This window comes from Amblyraja radiata, chromosome 2 (genome assembly GCF_010909765.2).
Source record: "Amblyraja radiata isolate CabotCenter1 chromosome 2, sAmbRad1.1.pri, whole genome shotgun sequence".
NCBI lineage: Eukaryota > Metazoa > Chordata > Chondrichthyes > Rajiformes > Rajidae > Amblyraja > Amblyraja radiata.
The window spans coordinates 150,634,697-150,654,902 of record NC_045957.1 but is presented as its reverse complement, the minus strand read 5'-3'; the positions used below and the strand labels follow the sequence as shown (position 1 = coordinate 150,654,902).

Below are 20,206 nucleotides of genomic sequence, written 5' to 3'. Positions count from 1 at the left end.
AAACTTTGCCCCTCTCACCTTAAAGCTATGCCATCAGGTATTTGATTTTTCCACCCTAGGAAAAAAGTTCTGTGTTTACATTATGCCTCTCCTAATTTTTGCCTGCTTCCTTACTATTGCAAATTACATGGGTCACAGAGTCATCAATTTGTGATGGGATCTGTGCTGGGACCTCTGCTGTTTGTGATATATATAAATGACTTGGATATAAACGTAGACAGGTTGGTTAGTAAGTTTGCAGATGACACCAAGATTGCTGGAATCACGAACTGTGAGGCAGGCTATAAAGGTACACAACGGGATATAGATCTGCTACAGAATTGGGTGGAGAAATGGCTGGTAGAATTTAATACATGCAAATATGAAATGTTGTACTTTGGGAGTTTAAATGTAAGGGGAAAATATATAATTAATTGCATGACCCTTAACAGCATTGATGTACAGAGAATTCTTGGGATCCAAGTCCATAACTCCCTGAAAGTGGCAACACAAGTAGATAGAGTAGTAAAGAAAGCATATGCTACCTTTGTGATGGGATCTGTGCTGGGACCTCCGTTGTTTGTGATATCTATATATAAATGACTTGGATGTAAACCGATTTGATCATTTCTCTTTCTATCTGTAACTTGTATTCATGGAAACTGAAAACTTCCTGTCTCTTCATAGATTTTACCTTTTATTGTTTAGTAAATAATTTGTTATTTCTTTCCTGATTGTAAAGTAAATCCCCACGGTACCACACTGAGCTTAATTTTCCAATTTTGCCTACTCACTTAATTTGTCAAGATTAGTGTGAATGAAACAAAACAAAATATGGTGATAGGCCAAGTGTTTACCATTGTGAGAAGCAACAACAAACCATGGAACTTATGCACAGGTTTGTTTGTTAAGACTGGGTGAACAATTTGAGGAATCTTTTATGACATAAACATATCCAGTTGATTTTGAAAAAGAGTGCATGAAATTCTTGGTGTGGATACAAGACATTGAGGAAGAAGACACAAAGTGCTGGAATAACTCAGCGGGTCAGGCAGCATCTCTGGAGAACATGGATAGGTGGTGTTTTGGGTCGGGACCCTTCTTCACACTGATTGTAGGGGTCAGGAGGGAAAAGCTGGAAGAGAAGAGTGGCAGGACAAAGTCGGACAGGTTTTAGGCTAATACACATGATGGGGGAGAGAGGGGGTGTTGATAGGCAGATGGTTAGACAAAGCCCAGAGATTAAAATACAGAAATGTGAGGCAAAAGGATTGAAGATTTGTGAATTGTGAAGCTAGAGGTTTTGATCAGTGATTCTAATTCATTCCATCTAGCATTCATAAGTTATAGGTTTGGCCATTTTAAAACTAGTTTTAGATTCTGCAGTAATAATAACATTCTAACAGGGAGGCGGTAGAAACGGTTATATTGATGATCATGGATTATGAACTGGAAACTGAGCAAAATTCTGTTGGAAATTTGAGAGCTGTTAAATTAATCATTTATTGTTTTAATCTGAAGGCAGGAAGATTGTTTCTACTTCCACATTTCTATAGAGAAATAATATTTATTAAAATGATTTAATAAAATGATAACCAGCAGTTTTATAGCTTAAACAAAGTAAGCTTTCACATTCGGACTGTTTTAGTACAAGTTCAACAGTATAAAAATACTAATTCCCAGTCTACCTTTCCTCATCAGCCTGCCTTTTTATCTTTTTTATTTCTCTACTTTGTCTTTGCATTGTTCCTTTGTTGTTTCAATTTTCAGCATCTCATTAAGTTTTGAAGTGTAAGTGTTTGGTTTGTTTTCAAATTTTGATTCTGATTACAGCATTAATTGTGACAGTTTATATTTTGGTAAGTTCCTACCTTTAATATTTTTACCTCAATTTTAAACTTAGATTAACATGATTAAATTCACTTCTTGGGATCATGTGATTTCCAAGCTCTCTTGAGCAGCCTTAATGTCTTAATGTTCACATAAGATTGTATGTATAATTATTTTGCCTTATCATTGTAAAAGAGATGTATACCATGAAAGGACCTATACCAATAACGATAATTAAAAAATCATGGCCTTGGTATTTAATCAAATAATCCTGTTTCTTTCAGTGTTAACATAATCAAAAACTGACTTTGTTTGAAGTGAAGCACAATCTATATTACTAAATCTCTGATCTTGACTGCTTTTGGCCGACTGTGGTTCGATTTCCGAGAGAACGCCGCAACCTACGGCCGTCATTTTTGGCCACCTCGCTCAGAGCCCCCCTCCGCCGTATAAGTGCGGAGGATTTTTTCCATCGATGAAAAATGAGAGAGATATTAATGTTTTTACAAAATTCCCCATTCTCTAATAATAATAATAATAAATTTTATTTTCGGGCGCCTTTCAAATCTCAAGGTCACCTTACAAAGATTAAACAGAAGAGAAAAAAAACATATAGTCGGAGAAAAATAAATAATAAGGACATCATCAATACACAAATTAAAGATAGAAATCGCTCCAAAGACACAAAATAATTTTTTTTTTAAAAACACAATGTGAAGAGAGAGCAGCGGCAGCTAAAGCGCGCCAGCATCCACTCTCTCTTCCGACAGCCATCTTGGACACAGACTAACAAAGTACCTTACACACAGAAAAATCATCCCCCGCAGTGGTTACCACTGTGGGGGAAGGCACAAAAGTCCAGTCCCCAACCCCAGTTCTCCCAAAAGTCAGGCCTATTAAGGCCACAGCTGTTGCCTCAACGGAGGCCTGATGTTCCTGGCCGTTCTAGCCGGGTGGTCTTGCCCCGGCGTCGGGAGAGTCCTCACAGCGGCTGGGCCACCTGGAACGGCCGCTTCCTAGCAGGGGATTGTCGGCTTCCGAAGCCGACAAGGACGCACCGAGTTGGAGCTCCAAGGCTCCCGATGTTAATGTTGGCGCCGCCCGCTCCGCTCCGCAGACCAGCAGCCCGGAGGTGTTGTTCTCGGCGGTCCAGCTCACCGGAGCTCCAGCGCGTCGATCCAGCGCGGCGACCCAGGCAAGGCATCGCCCGCTCCGCGATGGCACTCCAGCGCTGTGCCGCCACCGAAGCCGAGGTGCTGGGCGGTCTCCACCAGAAAACGGCGCTCCAAGCCCGCTGGTAGGCCACGAGGACGGGTCGACGGGCAGCCCAGAGAAAAAGCTGCCTCACCGACCAGGTAGTGACCTAGAAGTAAGGTTACCTCCTTCCCCCCACAATAAGAAGTCCATTTCTCCGAAAAAACGACGAACAAAACTAACTAAAAACTGGAAAAAAAATGAATTAAACGGACGGCTGCTGGTTAGCAGCCGTTCCCCAAGACGGCTCCTCCTCCTCTCTGCTGCCCCGCTGGCGGCAGGGGGAGGGACTATAAAACCAGGAAGTGTCGTGCCTCACTCAGTCTCTGCCAGACCAGGAAGCGAGAGGCTCACGGCTCACTGAGCTGCGAATAACACTGAACGCACGTCTACTCCACGGTGAGTCCCCTCGATGCGGCTGTAAAGTGGCTGCAGCCCCTTTTAAAAAGTTTGTGTTCACAAAATGAATTTTGGTTGTCGGGTGTCTGCAGCCCAATTGTTTGCCTCGCCTTTTTTAACAAGTCTGTGTTCACAAAATTAATTTTGGTTGTCGGGTGTCCGCAGCCCAATTGTTTGCCTCGCCTTTTTGACAAGTTTGTGTCCACAAAATGAATATTGGTTGTCGGGTGGACACAGCTCAATTGTTTCCCTCGCCTTTTTGACAAGTTTGTGTTCACAAAATGAATATTGGTTGTCGGGTGTCTGCAGCCCAATTGTTTGCCTCGCCTTTTTTTAACAAGTTTGTGTTCACAAAATGAATTTTGGTTGTCGGGTGTCTGCAGCCCAATTGTTTGCCTCGCCTTTTTGACAAGTTTGTGTTCACAAAATGAATATTGGTTGTCGGGTGTCTGCAGCCCAATTAATAATAATAATAATAATAATAATAATAATAATAATAATAAACTTTATTACGGACTCAAGGTCCAGACAAGGGGCAACATTACATTAAAAATGCATTGCATATCAAATATCATAAATACATATAAAATCTTGGTATATCACTTATAAAAACATCATAATTTATATATTTTTTAAAACACAATACTTAAGTTAAAAATCCAGATTAAAAGATGATCAATGTCCTACAACGAGACAACGATACCAGTGTCTCCACAGCTGGGATTCGTAGCGTGTAGTGCTAATCCTTATGTTTGTCAAGGCCACAATAAGCACATTTTTTGAGTCATTTATCCTGCAAATGAATTTATACATGTGGTGTCTTAGGATATTGCGATGCGAATAGGGCTGTTGAGCCAGAACCAAAAAGGCCTAAGGCAGGCAACGCCATTGTAGTGGGAGACTCCATTGTGAGAGGTACGGACAGGGGTTTCTGCGGCAACAGACGGGATGCGAGGATGGTGTGCTGCCTTCCTGGTGCCAGGATCCAGGATGTCACGGACAGAGTGCAGAAAATCCTCAAGGGCGAAGGTGAACATCCGGAAGTGGCAGTGCATGTCGGCACAAACGATGTGGGAAAGAAGGGGATGAATATTCTGCAGCGTGACTTTAGAGCTCGGAAAAATGCTGAAAAGCAGGACCTCCAGGGTTGTTATCTCCGGTTTGCTTCCAGTTCCTCATGCTGGCGAGAGCAGGAACAGGGAGATACGGGACCTGAACGTGTGGCTGAGGAACTGGTGCACGGGGCAGGGATTTAGATTCTTAGATCACTGTGATCTGTTTTGGGGTAAGGGGGAACTGTACAAAAGGGACGGATTGCATCTTAACAGGTGTGGGACCAGCATTCTGGCAGCCAGGTTTGCCACTGCTACACGGGTGGTTTTAAACTGAATAAGGGTGGTGGGGTGTCGAATGGGATAGTGGAGGATGGAGTTAAAGGGAAAGGGTTTCTTAAATGTGTGAGCGTAGAGACAGAGGGGTGTAAAATGAGGGTAGAAGCAATAGGTAGCAAGGTGAAAAGTAAAAGTGGCAGGCCGGCAAATCCAGGGCAAAAATCAAAAAGGGCCATTTTTGAGGATAATAGTATAAGGGGTAAGAGTGTTGTAAAAACAAGCCTGAAGGCTTTGTGTCTCAATGCAAGGAGCATTCGTAATAAGGTGGATGAGTTGAATATGCAGATAGCTATTTATGACTATGATATAGTTGGGATCACGGAGACATGGCTCCAGGGTGACCAAGGCTGATATTCAATATTCAGGAGGGATAGACAGAAAGGGAAAGGAGGTGGGGTAGCGTTGCTGGTTAGAGAGCAGATTAACGCAATAGAAAGGAAGGACATTAGCTTGGAGGATGTGGAATCGATATGGGTAGAGCTGCGAAACACTAAGGGGCAGAAAACGCTAGTGGGAGTTGTGGACAGGCCACCTAACAGTAGTAGTGGAGTTGGGGATGGCATCAAACAGGAAATTAGAAATGCGTGCAACAAAGGTAAAACAGTTATAATGGGTGACTTCAATCTACATATAGATTGGGTGAATCAAATTGGCAAGGGTGCTGAGGAAGAGGATTTCTTGGAATGTATGCGGGATAGTTTTCTAAACCAACATGTAGAGGAACCAACGAGAGAGCAGGCTATTCTAGACTGGGTATTGAGTAATGAGGAAGGGTTAGTTTGCAGTCTTGTTGTGCGTGGCCCCTTGGGCAAGAGTGACCATAATATGGTTGAGTTCTTCATTAGGATGGAGAGTGACATCGTTAATTCAGAAACAAGGGTCCTGAACTTAAAGAAAGGTAACTTTGAGGGTATGAGACGTGAATTGGCCAAGATAGACTGGCGATTGATTCTTAATGGGTTGACGGTGGATATGCAATGGAAGGCATTTAAAGACTGCATGGATGAACTACAACAATTGTTCATCCCAGTTTGGCAAAAAAATAAATCAGGGAAGGTAGTGCATCCGTGGATAAGAAGGAAAATCAGGGATAGTATCAAAACAAAAGATGAAGCGTACAAATTAGCCAGAAAAAGCAGCCTGCCAGAGGACTGGGAGAAATTCAGAGACCAGCAGAGGAGGACAAAGGGCTTAATTAGGAAAGGGAAAATAGATTATGAAAGAAAACTGGCAGGGAACATAAAAACTGACTGCAAAAGCTTTTATAGATATGTGAAGAGAAAAAGATTAGTTAAAACAAATGTAGGTCCCTTGCAGTCAGAAACGGGTGAATTGATCATGGGGAACAAGGACATGGCAGACCAATTGAATAACTACTTTGGTTCTGTCTTCACTAAGGAAGACATAAATAATCTGCCGGAAATAGCAGGGGACCGGGTGTCAAATGAGATGGAGGAACTGAGTGAAATCCAGGTTAGCCGGGAAGTGGTGTTAGGTAAATTGAATGGATTAAAGGCCGATAAATCCCCAGGGCCAGATAGGCTGCACCCTAGAGTACTTAAGGAAGTAGCCCCAGAAATAGTGGATGCATTAGTGATAATTTTTCAAAACTCTTTAGATTCTGGAGTAGTTCCTGAGGATTGGAGGGTAGCTAATGTAACACCACTTTTTAAAAAGGGAGGGAGAGAGAAAACGGGGAATTACAGACCAGTTAGTCTAACGTCGGTAGTGGGGAAACTGCTAGAATCAGTTATTAAAGATGGGATAGCAGCACATTTGGAAAGTGGTGAAATCATTGGACAAAGTCAGCATGGATTTATGAAGGGTAAATCATGTCTGACGAATCTTATAGAATTTTTCGAGGATGTAACTAGTAGAGTGAATAAGGGAGAACCAGTGGATGTGTTATATCTGGACTTTCAGAAGGCTTTCGACAAGGTCCCACATAAGAGATTAGTATACAAATTTAAAGCATACGGTATTGGGGGTTCAGTATTGATGTGGATAGAGAACTGGCTGGCAGACAGGAAGCAAAGAGTAGGAGCCCAATTGTTTGCCTCGCCTTTTTTGACAAGTTTGTGTTCACAAAATGAATATTGGTTGTCGGGTGTCTGCAGCCCAATTGTTTGCCTCGCCTTTTTGACAAGTTTGTGTTCACAAAATGAATATTGGTTGTCGGGTGGCTGCAGCCCAATTAATAATAATAATAATAATAATAATAATAAACTTTATTACGGACTCGAGGTCCAGACAAGGGGAAACATTACATTAAAAATGCATTGCATATCAAATATCATAAATACATATAAAATCTTGGTATATCACTTATAAAAATATCATAATTTATATATTTTTTAAAACACAATACTTAAGTTAAAAATCCAGATTAAAAGATGATCAATGTCCTACAACGAGACAACGATACCAGTGTCTCCACAGCTGGGATTCGTAGCGTGTAGTGCTAATCCTTATGTTTGTCAAGGCCACAATAAGCACATTTTTTGAGTCATTTATCCTGCAAATGAATTTATACATGTGGTGTCTTAGGATAGCTTCTAAAGTACTGACTCCTGTAGCCACAAACATATTACTGGCACTACACCATCTAGGTTGCCTTAGCAGTGTTCTCATGGCATCGTTATATGCCACCTTTAGTCTCTGCATACTTGTCTTTAAATAGTTCGACCACAGGTGCGCAGTGTAGAGTGGTGTGCAGTATGCTCTAAATAGCGACAACTTCACCACATCTGCACACGCACCAAATTTACGCAAGAGGATATTCGCCTGTTTGCCTCGCCTTTTTTTTAACAAGTCTGTGTTCACAAAATGAATTTTGGTTGTCGGGTGTCTGCAGCCCAATTGTTTGCCTCGCCTTTTTGACAAGTTTGTATTCACAAAATGAATATTGGTTGTCGGGTGGCCGCAGCCCAATTGTTTGCCTTGGCTTGGCTTTTAAAATCGTTGCAACAGTTGGATGCCTGCCCAAGTATCCATAAGGCCCACAATGTCTATACTAGCCCTCTGGAAACCAGTACCTTCAGCCCGCAACACCCATACTAGCGCAACAGACAGCCCCCCCCCCCAACTGGCGAGCAGTATTGGAATTGGTGGAGAGGTGGAATATTGCGTTGGTGACCAGCCCTCCCGTGTGATGCTGGGACCCAACGGGTCCCACTTAATAATAACTTTATTTAATAATAATAACTTTATTTATAAAGCACTTTAAACAACCGCAGTTGCCACACTTAGTCTAGTAATGACTATTTCCATGTCATTTTATGTCATTCTGGAACTTCAGTCAGGCATTTACATTGCAAATCACATCAAATATTCACATCAGTTACATATAGAATGCCTCTTTTTCAATTCATCCTTCCTTTTGAAACTTTATGAGAAATGTAGCTGAGTGGCCCTGGGAACTCCTGTTATTAGATACTCCCAGGCCAACTGGAACTTCACCTTGCAGTACTGGACTGGGATCTATGTGTGGTACTCTACACCATCCTTTGAATCTCCAACTTCCTCTGTCACACAACACTGACCCCAATCTTAGTGATGAGTCTCTGAAGCCCAGCCCCTAACTCCCTCCAAACTCTTGCTTGACCACATAATATCACACCTAACCCAACGAGGTACACAGGTCCTGGTCCCCTATCACATTCTCAAGCTCCTGAAGCCATTGCCCATAATAAGGACTCTTACCACAAAACTACAGAAAGAAAGTGACAGGTGGCTAACCCTATAGCCCCAAACCTAGTCAACTGTCAAACCCTAGCAAAGATCTTGGAGTTTCTGAATTTTCCTGACACATAGAAATATTCAAAAACAATGGCACAATGTATGTTTTTGTTCAATAATGTAACTTAATAATATGTCCTGGAAATTATCTATCTATCTGGCATTAGTAACAATAAGCTAAATGAAAATGAAAACAATTACAAGAAATTGTTTATGAATTTTGGAAGGAAGATTTTATTTTTAATGTTCAGCAATAGACATTAGGGTAAGAATTACAAATTTCCCCTTCCTGGTTTGCACACATTAAGATTTTGAACACAAAAGTAAATGCCCTCCAGTGTTTATACTTTTGTTCAAAGGGGACCACAGTCCTTCGGGCTTACTGATTTCTGAATATTAATTCCAACTGGAAACAAGAATTTAAAACATTCTGTTGATTTTTGAAACATGACATCAACCACAATTTTCTTTCTAAGATTATTTTTTTTAGTGGAAGCAGAGAAACAAACACTCTTGCAAAGCAACAGATTTGAGGTTATGTTGGTGCTATTCAAGGAAAGTTTTTTTCTGTTTTGGTTTATGATATGATCTAAGTGCATGCATAATAACAGTACTTTATTTCAAAAGTTATTTATTGATGCAGAATGGCCCATATCTCAAAAATATATAACATGCAATAGGAATAAAATTTGGTTCTTTCCATCCAACAAAAATGCTTCTTAAATATGATCCATTCATATTGTCAAACCTTGTGATTCATTAATCTGGTTTTATCCCGGGACCGCTGACACCATGTGGCAAAGTAATTTATTTTTACACTTGGCATAAGTGCTTCTCATTTAGTTATGTTGATTTATACACTTAGCTCCACAGAGGTAAATATTGACTCACAATATTGGTTCTACAAGTGATATTTCAGTACTTCAAGCATCCTGTCTTGAAATCTTTCTTCATCCTTTTTGCTCATTCCATAGACCTTTCTCAAGAATTCTTCAACATTATTTAGCCAATGTGAAGAATCATGAAATCCTAAACATCGAAGGCACAGAAAGAGACAAGTTGGGGCCATGCCAGGTGAAAGAGATTTTAGACTAATTCTACTTAGGACTCAGTATATTTCCCGCAGGCTTTAGCATCACACCTGTCTGTCAAGATACTTCTTAAAAATGATACGGATTTCTGACTATTTATTATCTTATATCTTTGTAAGATACTTATTAACCTATCTATGCATGTCTAACAAGAGAGTGTCAAACCATATACCCTTGATATTCTGAGTTATTACTGTCACCCTGAACCTCAAAATGAACATTTTACTTCGGAGTCACGTGAGTGACTACGTGAAGAACCTGCTTCCAACGCATGCGTGTCATATCGCTACACGCATTGCAACGAGTCACAGCGGGAGCAGCAGGTAAGAGACTCTGCGTTCCTTCCACTTACCTTTTAGGTGGAAACATGGACCGGATCCATGAAGGCTGCGGAAAACTGGCGGGGGAGAACCGCGGAGTGCGGGCAGCCGGCAGCAGCAGCAGCGGCACGCGAAACTTCCGGAGAGGAAACAGCTGTGCCCGACTTCGCCCCCGCACCGGCAAAATTCACTTCTCGGCCGGGCGGGAAGCCAAGCAAAAGACGTCCCATATGCCAGTCTCAAGCGAGTCTGGCTTGGAGCAGTCGCTAGCGGCCAGTGCCGAGATTAGCGGGGCCGGTTGAAGCAGCTCGAGGACAGGGAACAACCACGAGGGACCAGTGCTGTAAGTACCGGGGTTGGTCCGAGGGGTCCCTACGGCAGCCGGGAGCAGCCAGTGCTGAGGGCATTGGAGCCGGTCTGACCGGCTGCAAAACGACCGCAGAGGGACCAGTGCCGTGAGCACCGGGGTCGGTCCCAGCGGGTTAAGATTAACGAGCAGCCGGGAGCGGCCAGTGCTGAGAGCATTGGAGCCGGTTTGACCGGCTGCGGAACTACCGCGAGGGACCAGTGCCGTGAGCACCGGGGTCGGCCCGAGCGGTTGGAGGTAACGGGCATTGGAGCAGGGTTGACCGGCTGGAGAACAACCGCAAGCGACCAGTGCCGTGAGCACCGGGGTTGACGGTTGCTCAAGGAGATCCTCCGTGGCAGACTCCGGGAGATGGAGGCTGCCACAGTGGGCAACCAATAAGCCCCACAGCGGTACCCCTCGGGGGCTGCACAGTGTCTCTTCCTCATCAGAGGAGAACACGGAGGATCAGTTCTGGGCAGACCCTGAATGGGCCGCAGAACTACTCACCCCCAGCAGACCCTCCGTGGCAGACTCCGGGAGATGGAGGCTGCCACAGTGGGCAACTAGTAAGCCCCACAGCGGTACCCCTCGGGGGCTGCACAGTGTCTTTTCCTCATCAGAGGAGAACACGGAGGATCAGTTCTGGGCAGACCCTGAACGGGCCGCAGAACTACTCACCTCCAGTGAGTCTGGGGTGAAAGGAAACATGTTGGAACTCCCTGAGGGACGCTCAGGCCAACGGTGTGCGGGCGGCACAGTGCCCGTGAGCACTGCACCGCGCTGGAATTGCAGTTGCAGCGCCGCAGGGAAGTACTGACGGCACAGGGGCCGTGAACACTGCACCGCGTTGGCACTGCAGGACCTACACCTGGGAGAACATACCTCGTTGGAGGGATGCAGGTCCAAGAAGAAAGCCTCTAGTGGGTAAGTCCCGTGGCAGCACCTTTTTACAGGGCTGTAGCTCACTTCTATTACTACAGGGAAGTGCTTGAGGGAATGACAGATCCAGGAGATGAAAGCAGCACCTTCTATAGGGCTATATCATGCTTTCTCCCTCCCCAGCAGACTCTTCTATCAGAAGAATGCTGGGGTCAAGTCCTGGACAGGTAATAGATATATTGTTGTAACTATGAGGTGATGCCATTCTTAGTCACCAAGTCATAGAGTGCATTATTGGTCATTTCCTGATAGAAATACAGGAATTATATGTTGAGATGAAGGATTTAGCAGGCCAAAATTGATGGCATATTCCATCCTCATCTGGCAGTCACAAGGGAGTGTCTGTTTTATGTTTCAGGGGAAATCAACAGCGCCATTGGTTGGGGAGCCACTAATTCTGTTTCTAGTTGTGGAGGGAGGTGGAAGACAGTGGAGGTGGCATATATATTAATTATATGGGTGGAAATATATCGACATCTTGTGATCAATTGGCAAAATTAATTTGGCAATGGTGTATCCAAAGAAACATTTGGATATCGGCAACATACCTACCAGGGAAAGTATTTATTGAAATTACAGCAAAATATGGTACGCCAGATATTGATTTTTTTTGCACCCAGGTTGAATCACCAACTACCAAGGTATGTGTCCTGGGAACCAGACCCTGGGGCAGAAGCTACAGATGCTTTCTCACTGCATTGGGGGAAATGGTGTTTTTATGCATTTCCTCCGTTCTGCCTCATCAATCGGATACTAAGGAAAATTCAACAAGATTCGGCATCTGGGATTCTCATAGTACCCGATTGGCCTACTCAACCGTGGTTTCGGTTATACAGGGGATGGTGTTAGAACCATGTTCCCTTATTGGACATAGCCAAAATTTACTAATTCATCCAGTGACTGAGGGCAGTCACCCGTGCCATAAGAATATGGATTTGTTGATTTGTAGAGTCTGAAAGACCCACTACACGGCATGGGGCTGTCAGACAGGACTATGAATCCCATAACATCAGCACAAAGACTGTCAACACAAAAGCAGTACCTCGGACATATCAAGAAATGGGGCAAATACTGCTTTGACAACAACCTAGACCAAAGAGCCAAGAACATTCCGGCCGTATTGGAATTTCTAACAAGCCTCCATTGTGATAAAAGATTAGGCTACAGTGCCATCAATAGTGCCAGAAGTGCACTCTCCAATTACCTATCTCAAGGAACGGAGCGGCACACGGTGGGAACGCACCCCCTGGTAACAAAAATTATGAGGGGCATATTCAATGCAAAACCCCCTAAAACCAGGTACTCCAGAATCTGGGATGTGGGTGTCGTTTTGAACATGCTGAGGAGTTGGTCGCCCATAACAGCATTATCACTTCGGAAACTGACCATGAAGATGGTTATGCTCATGGCGTTAGTTACCGCACAACGAGTCCAGTCGTTAAACAAACTGAGCCTGGACTGCTTGATCATCTCACCCGAGAAACTGGTGTTTGTTATACATGATTTAATAAAACAAAACAGACCAGGTTCATCGGGTCAAGTGATTGAATTTATGGCATATCCAAATGACGAATGCCTGTGTATAGCCAGACATATCCAATTATACATGGAATATACTAAGAGCATTCGAGGTCAGGAAATGGCTCTGTTAATTTCTTACAAGAAACCGCACAAAAGGGTCACGACCCAAACTATCTCAAGGTGGCTCAAATGTGTCCTAAAGATGGCAGGAATAGACACTAATGTTTTTAAAGCTCATTCCACCAGGGCTGCAGCAACATCCGCAGCAGAAATTCTGGAGGTGCCAACAGACCAAATCCTCAGAATGGCAGGCTGGTCATCGGAAAGGATTTTCCAAAGGTTTTATAACAAACCAGTTTTGGAGCCATCATCGTTTCCTGAAAACATTTTACGTTCTATAATATAATTTGCCCGAAAGGTTACAGGGCTATGATTTCAATTTAATAAATTTATTTTTCGTTATATCACACAAGTCTTGTATGAGTGTGTTTAAAATTACTAATGATACCTTCTCCCAATACCCAAGGCAGTTGTGAAGCATGGACTCGTTCCACGGCATGAGGTCACAGAGCTTTGAAATCTTTTCACGTAGTCACTCACGTGACTCCGAAGTAAAATAGTAAGATTAAACGAGAACTTACCAGTTTGAAGTTTGATCTGTATTTTATGAGGAGGAACGTTGAGGGAATACGTGCCCTCCGCTCCCACCCTCCTATGATCATATCAAAAACTGGTATCTCTTTGATAATCTTACTATGTTAGGTCATTATAGTTTCTGTGACCTCACACCGCTGCTTTGAAGAATGACACGCATGCGTTGGAAGCGGGTTCTTCATGTATTCCCTCAATGTTCCTCCTCATAAAATACAGATCAAACTTCAAACTGGTAAGTTCTCGTTTAATCTTACTATTCTTGTAGTTTAGTTTACCATTGACCTGAAACTCAATTGGGACAGCATGGCAAATATTAGAAAGAGGGTGGATATCCATGATGAGTGAAAGTTGGAAGTAGTGCAGGTGCAGATCAGGGAGGTACAAACATAATTAGTATGACCTTCCATTGGAAATGAAAAAGTAAGAAAACAGATGTGGCTGTATAGTTCCCACTTGTCTGGCTAGGTGCAGTTGCAGCAACATTCATAAATTTTGAGAGCACCCAGGACAAAGTACAATCACCACCCCATCCAAAACTGTAAATGAGCATCCCTGCCATCACCATCACACTGTAGCATGTACTGCGTACAAAACATACTGTAATTATTCAATTGTCAGCCCCAGCACTTCCCAAAACCGTGACTTAGTTTAGTTTAGTTTAGAGAAACACCACAGAAACAGGCCCTTTGCCCCACCGAATCTGTACCGTCCAACTTACACTGCACATTAACACATCCTATGCCCACACTAGGGACAATTTTACATTTATAACAAGCCAATTAACCTACAAACCTATACGTCTCTGGAGTTTGGGTGGAAACCGAAGCACCTGGGGAAAACCCACGCGGTCATGGGGAGAACGTACAAACCCCGTACAGACAGCACCTGTAGTTGGGATCGAACCTGGATCTCAGGCGCTGTAAGGCAACAACTCTACCGCTGCACCACTGTGCCGCCCTATCAAGCACATTTACAACAAGAAAATCCATTTTTGAAGTCAGCAGGCAGGTGGAACAGTCGCCTTCTGCAGGTTCTCCTTTAGGTTTACTCTCTCTTGACCTGTATATTGATGTTCCTTCAGTTTTGCTAAATCTGCAACATTTCCTTCAACTCTATCCCCAATAATGTTGCAGGAGTACCTTTATAAAAGGTCGGCCAATGTTCAAGAAGGGGGTTCATCACCACCTCTCCTGAAGGGCAATTATGGATGGATAATAAATGTTAGTCTTGCAGGTAATGCCTAGATCTAGCAAAGTGAATAATGTATCTTTACTTCAACTATCTTATGAACATGAAATACGGATTGAAATAGATATGAGCCCAAGTCTGAAATTTGACCAAAGTCTTTTGAAAGGTAGGACATTTAAAAAAAATGTTTTAAATGTGTATGATCTTATCACAATTCACATATACTTTTTTTTTGGAGTGAGGGATGGTTTAAGCAATAATAATAATAATTCAGTACAGCAAAGCATACAGCCCATGCAAAAAAAGGGTATAATTTCCGTGTTACTTCATTACAAGAATATTCCAGAAATCGTCAATTTGTGTCACTTCAATCATTTCTGCAGATTATGGAGAATATTGTAGAATGTTAACATATGTGGTCACAAGAAACCACAGGCAGCAACAACTGGAGTTCTGCATTTCTGCACTTGTGCCAGATCTAAAGGTTGCTGTGAGATGTTCTCTGTCACGGCAATGAGTGCTTATTTGTTCATCATTATTTCTCATCACAGCTTGGGAAGATGTGATGTTGTTTTCCATTAACTACTGCAGATCTTTCATTAATGGCACTAATTTACTGTTTTGCCTTATTACTTCACCATGATTTTATACTTGTTTTATCCATAGAATGAAATCTCTTTTGGACTATATAATACATATTCTATCACTTAATTGAAATGGCATTATCAGCAATATTGTGCTATCTGTTAAGAAGATTGAATAATTGGAAAAAGAGTAAAATCTGTGTGGTCAGAGATGGTAAACCATGTCTCTCACTCCACCTGGAAACGACTTTATATGAAAGACAACACAGAACCAAAGATGAGGCTGTCATTGAAGCTATGAATCTCCATGAAGACTTCAAATAAAGCTATAAATCTCCCGTGAATAGAATGTAAGGAATGGAATTTTCAGGAACTATTTGGAAGGGTAACAAATAGGCAGAACAAAGTGAATATTTACTGGAGACAATTGAACATTTAATGACCTTCATCCATTAGTTGTGGTTGCACCTAAAGGTATAAGGAAGACAATCAAATGGATTTTTTGCTATTGTTAATAGCGCTGTTGACAGCAGATTCTGCTTTCCTAAGACTAAGTCTATTGGCACACTCATTCCATTTCTTAACCATATTGATGAATTGAGCCCTTTAATGCCTCACTTCTGTTGTCAGACTAGCTGCCATTATGCTGTGGATCTATATATTTTTGGAGTGAGTATTTCACCATAAATTATAGCTGTACGAGATAGAGATAAAGTATTATTGCAGAATAATATTCTGCAGGAGCTACAGCTCTACACAGTATGAGAAATAACTGCAAGCAACTGTATGAAGCCACATATTGAATGGCCAAGGCAGTCAAAGATTTATTAAAGATAAATACTGCATGTTTTTTCAGATTAAAACACCAAAAAGTGTTGCCTGTTAACTGGACATGTGTCTATAGCCACTGGTCATCTTTTATTATTCATCATTCACAGCCATAATTTTAGTGTGACCTTTTCAATCCTACAACCGATTCAATTCTTTGCTGCATACCCAATGTATACAAATAGCAGCCACCTACGGCACTGACAAAGTTACAAAGCATGCGAGCTCCTCTTTTTGTTCTCCCCCCACACGCCGGGTCCCCATTGTCCTGTGTTCTTCCCCCTCCCCAATTGTCCATTGTTCTCCACCCACCTCCCTTACGGCGGTCCCCCACGCTGGGTCCTCCATTGTTCTTCCCCTCCCCCATCACGGTGATCCTCCACGCTCTCATCGACCGTCGACCCGCGAAGCATCGCCGCCGCTGCGAGGCTTCACCACCACCCAGGCCCCATCGTCGCGAGGCTTCACCGATGCATTGTGATGGCATCTGATAAGAATGCACCCAGCTCCTTGGTGACAAATGTGCCTGCACATCCAGCACACTGATTCAGAAAATATGGAATTTCATGTAAATTGCATGAGGTGTAGCAATTATATTGCACAACCAGTAATCAGGAGATTAAACTAACTATCCAGAGTTTTAAATTCAAAGTGCACCACGGAGAAATTTAAATTAAGTACTTTAAATGGGAGGTTAATATCTGTAAAAGTTCATTAAATTCACTAATGTCTTTCATTGATGATATAATGATTCTTTATCCACTTTGATCTATATGAAACTCTGTACCCATATCAAAGCTATTGACTGTTAAATATATTCTAAAATAGCATAACAAACCAATTATTGCAAGGGCAATAAATACCGACCATGACAGCAAAAGTGTTCAGAGCCTGTGACTGAATCAAAAAGCATCATGCCATACATCTCTCATAACTACTAAAATCTAATTTAAGTGCGTGCAACCATGTTGTATATTAGACTGCCATGGGTTGTTGAATTATTATTTTTGTATAGAGAAAAATATTGACAAATGTTGTTTCATTCTACATTTACAGTACATCATAAATTGTTGTACTGCTGTTCTACTTACATGTAAATAGTTTTAATCTCGCCCTTACTACAATCCATGAGGATCTTCCATAACTTGAGTCTACTGAGGAAATTGATCATGTTAATAATTATTTTTACTTCCTGCAGGCCAGGCCCGTTTAGATGGTGCTTTCTGCCACTATACTGCCGAGGACAAAATGAATTACCTGCATTGTGCCATTGAGTCAGGAATCCGGAACATTGAGATGGAGTCTGCTGTATTTGCAGCAATGTGCAACCGAAGTGGTTTACCAGGTAACCATATACATGTGCAAGACTTCTCGCAAAGGATTTTGAAAGATCTTTGCAAATTAAATGTTTTAAAATCTATATTATTGTAAATTATGAATGACCTTATAAATAATGAATGCTCTTTATGCAACAGGTATGCTGCTGATTTAACTAAAAAATAATAGAGTTTGTAATTAATAGTTGTAACTTGCCTTTCTCCTTTCTAATTTATGAGCAGACCTTTCTCATTATAACAAATTAATTACCTGTAATTCAACTTTATTGAAATTGATTTTTTTTAGCTTGTTAAAGTGAAGAATTATTTTCTTTTTGTCTTGTTAGATGTATGTTTTAGTCTATTTTTAGTTGTGTATATGAGGGGGGATGGGGAAACTTTTTTTAAATCTCTTCCTTCAACGGGGATGCGACCTTTTCCTTGTCCTTCTCTGTCTCCGTCTGCGCTGAGGCCTAATATTGTGGAGCTGGCGGCCTCCAAATGGAATCGACTTTGGGGGCTCCGGTAGCAGAGCCTGTGGACGATAACATCGGGAGCTCGCAGGTCCCTGGTTGGTGACCGATTTACGGGAACTCCCGCGGCGACAGCTTTGTCCGCCCCGAGTCGTGGGAGTTTGAATCGGCCCGTTCGCGGAGCTTAAAATCGCCCGCGGGATTTACCATCGCCCAGCATCGACATCGATAGCCTCGATCGCCTTGACGCAGCGGGAGAACAAGCAAGGAAGAGATAAGACTTTTTGCCTTCCATCACAGTGAGGAGGTGCCTGGAGATTCACTGTGATGGATGTTTGTGTTAAATTGTGTTCATTGTGTGTTTTATTGCTTTTTTATGTCATGACTGCATGGTACAAAATTTCATTCAAACTTGTTTGAATGACAATAAAGGAAATTCAATTCAATTCATAGAAACATAGAAAATAGGTGCAGGAGTAGGCCATTTGGCCCTTCAAGCCTGCACCGCCATTCAATATGATCATGGCTGATCATCCAACTCAGTATCCTGTACCTGCCTTCTCTCCATACCCCCTGATCCCTTTAGCCACAAGGGCCACATCTAACTCCCTCTTAAATATAGCCAATGAACTGGCCTCAACTACCTGCTGTGGCAGAGAATTCCACAGATTCACCACTCTCTGTGTAAAAAATGATTTTCTCATCTCGGTCCTAAAATACTTCCCTCTTATCCTTAAACTGTGATCCCTAGTTCTGGACTTCCCCAACATTGGGAATAATCTTCCTGCATCTAGCCTGTCCAACCCCTTAAGAATTTTGTAAGTTTCTATAAGATCCCCCCTCAATCTTCTGAATTCCAGCGTGTACAAGCCGTGTCTATCCAGTCTTTCTTAATATGAAAGTCCTGCCATCCCAGAAATCAGTCTGGTGAACCTTCTCTGTACTCCCTCTATGGCAAGAATGTCTTTCCTCAGATTAGGAGACCAAAACTGTACGCAATACTCCAGGTGTGGTCTCACCAAGACCCTGTACAACTGCAGTAGAACCTCCCTGCTCTTATACTCAAATCCTTTTGCCTCAATTCAATTCAATTCAATTCTGAAATCAGCCTGCCCCCTTTTTCCAGCATTGAAACTGTTTCATATAATTTTGACTGTCTCACAATTTTTCTGAAGCCTTCCACTCGAAGAAGCACATGGTTATATTCAAACACTCACTGTTACCTTAACTCCTTTAAATTCTTGATTTCAGTTTAATGTCAAATTTCACTTTATTAAATTGCTTTGGTGCTTTTAATGCTAATAATTTCCTAATGGTTCATTAAATGCAGCATTTAATTTGCAAGCCATTTGGGAATCTTTGGTGTGCATTGTAGTACTCACCATGACCTAATTCATGGCTTTAAAATGCTGTGAATGAATGGCGCAGACTGTGGATCTGAGCTTTGCTTCCCACCGCTCACAGCAAAGTCCGCAGTTGTGTATCATGAATAGTAATACCAAACTAAAATAAGACGAGGATTTCAAAGGTGTGAATAAGAAAAGTTTACTAAGCATCTGACTAGACTTTCTCTTTGTGCAGGTGCAGTAATCTGCGTGACGTTGCTGGATCGACTGCAAGGTGATCAAATCAGCAGCTCCCATGAAGTGCTTAAAGAATATCAGGAGAGACCACAGACATTAATTGGTTATTATATAAAGAAAAAGTTCTGCAAGAAATAGTGTTTATCTGTCCATATTGGCTACTTTAATTGTTATCACCCTATTGGAAATTTTATTGGTTTTAACATATGAAAAGTGACTTTCTCATGTTTACAATGTTTCTGTATATTTTGAACATTCCAGAGAAAGTCTAATGGTGCATTAGCTGCAAAGCTAACTTCAGTAATATTTGGTAACCACTTATATTGCATTGTGGCTACCAGTTAAAAAAATAAAGACATTTTTAAAAAATCCATGAGTGTGATGATTTGAACTGTATAAAAGGACAGTTGTGCAAACATTTCATGTGGTAAAAGCTTCCGAAATTCAGCTCCATTGCTGTTTTATCCCTAAAATATTAATTACGGTTAGAAACCCTACTTGACTAGTTTTATTTTTAAGGTTGATAACTTGGAGTCTTAAATCAGTCACATTGCTATATCTAGAATTTTCATAAATGGCAAGTGTTTGTGAAAATTAGATTCAGTCTGACATTTTGGATTATAACTAGTCTTCACACCAGAAGACCTCCTCACTAACAAATATACCCTTCTTAAGTTTTTTTTGTTAGTAGGGTAGTATAAATGTGTAAATTAGTGGTAGAATTTGAACTACATTGTGTCTTTGTTAGTGCCAGATTTTATGAGGAGCA

General features: G+C 41.9%; 1 protein-coding gene across 1 annotated transcript in view; it reads left to right on the top strand.

The window, feature by feature from the left end:
* The window catches only part of LOC116970506 (uridine phosphorylase 1-like), a 62,244-nt gene extending 42,436 nt beyond the window's left edge, over nt 1–19,808 (top strand). Inside the window, exons 7-8 of the mRNA XM_033017154.1 lie at nt 17,264–17,410; nt 19,436–19,808. Coding sequence (XP_032873045.1) covers nt 17,264–17,410; nt 19,436–19,575 — 287 coding nt within the window. The 3' untranslated portion in view covers nt 19,576–19,808. The remainder of the gene's footprint in view (nt 1–17,263; nt 17,411–19,435) is intronic.
* The last annotated feature ends 398 nt before the right edge of the window (nt 19,809–20,206 follow it).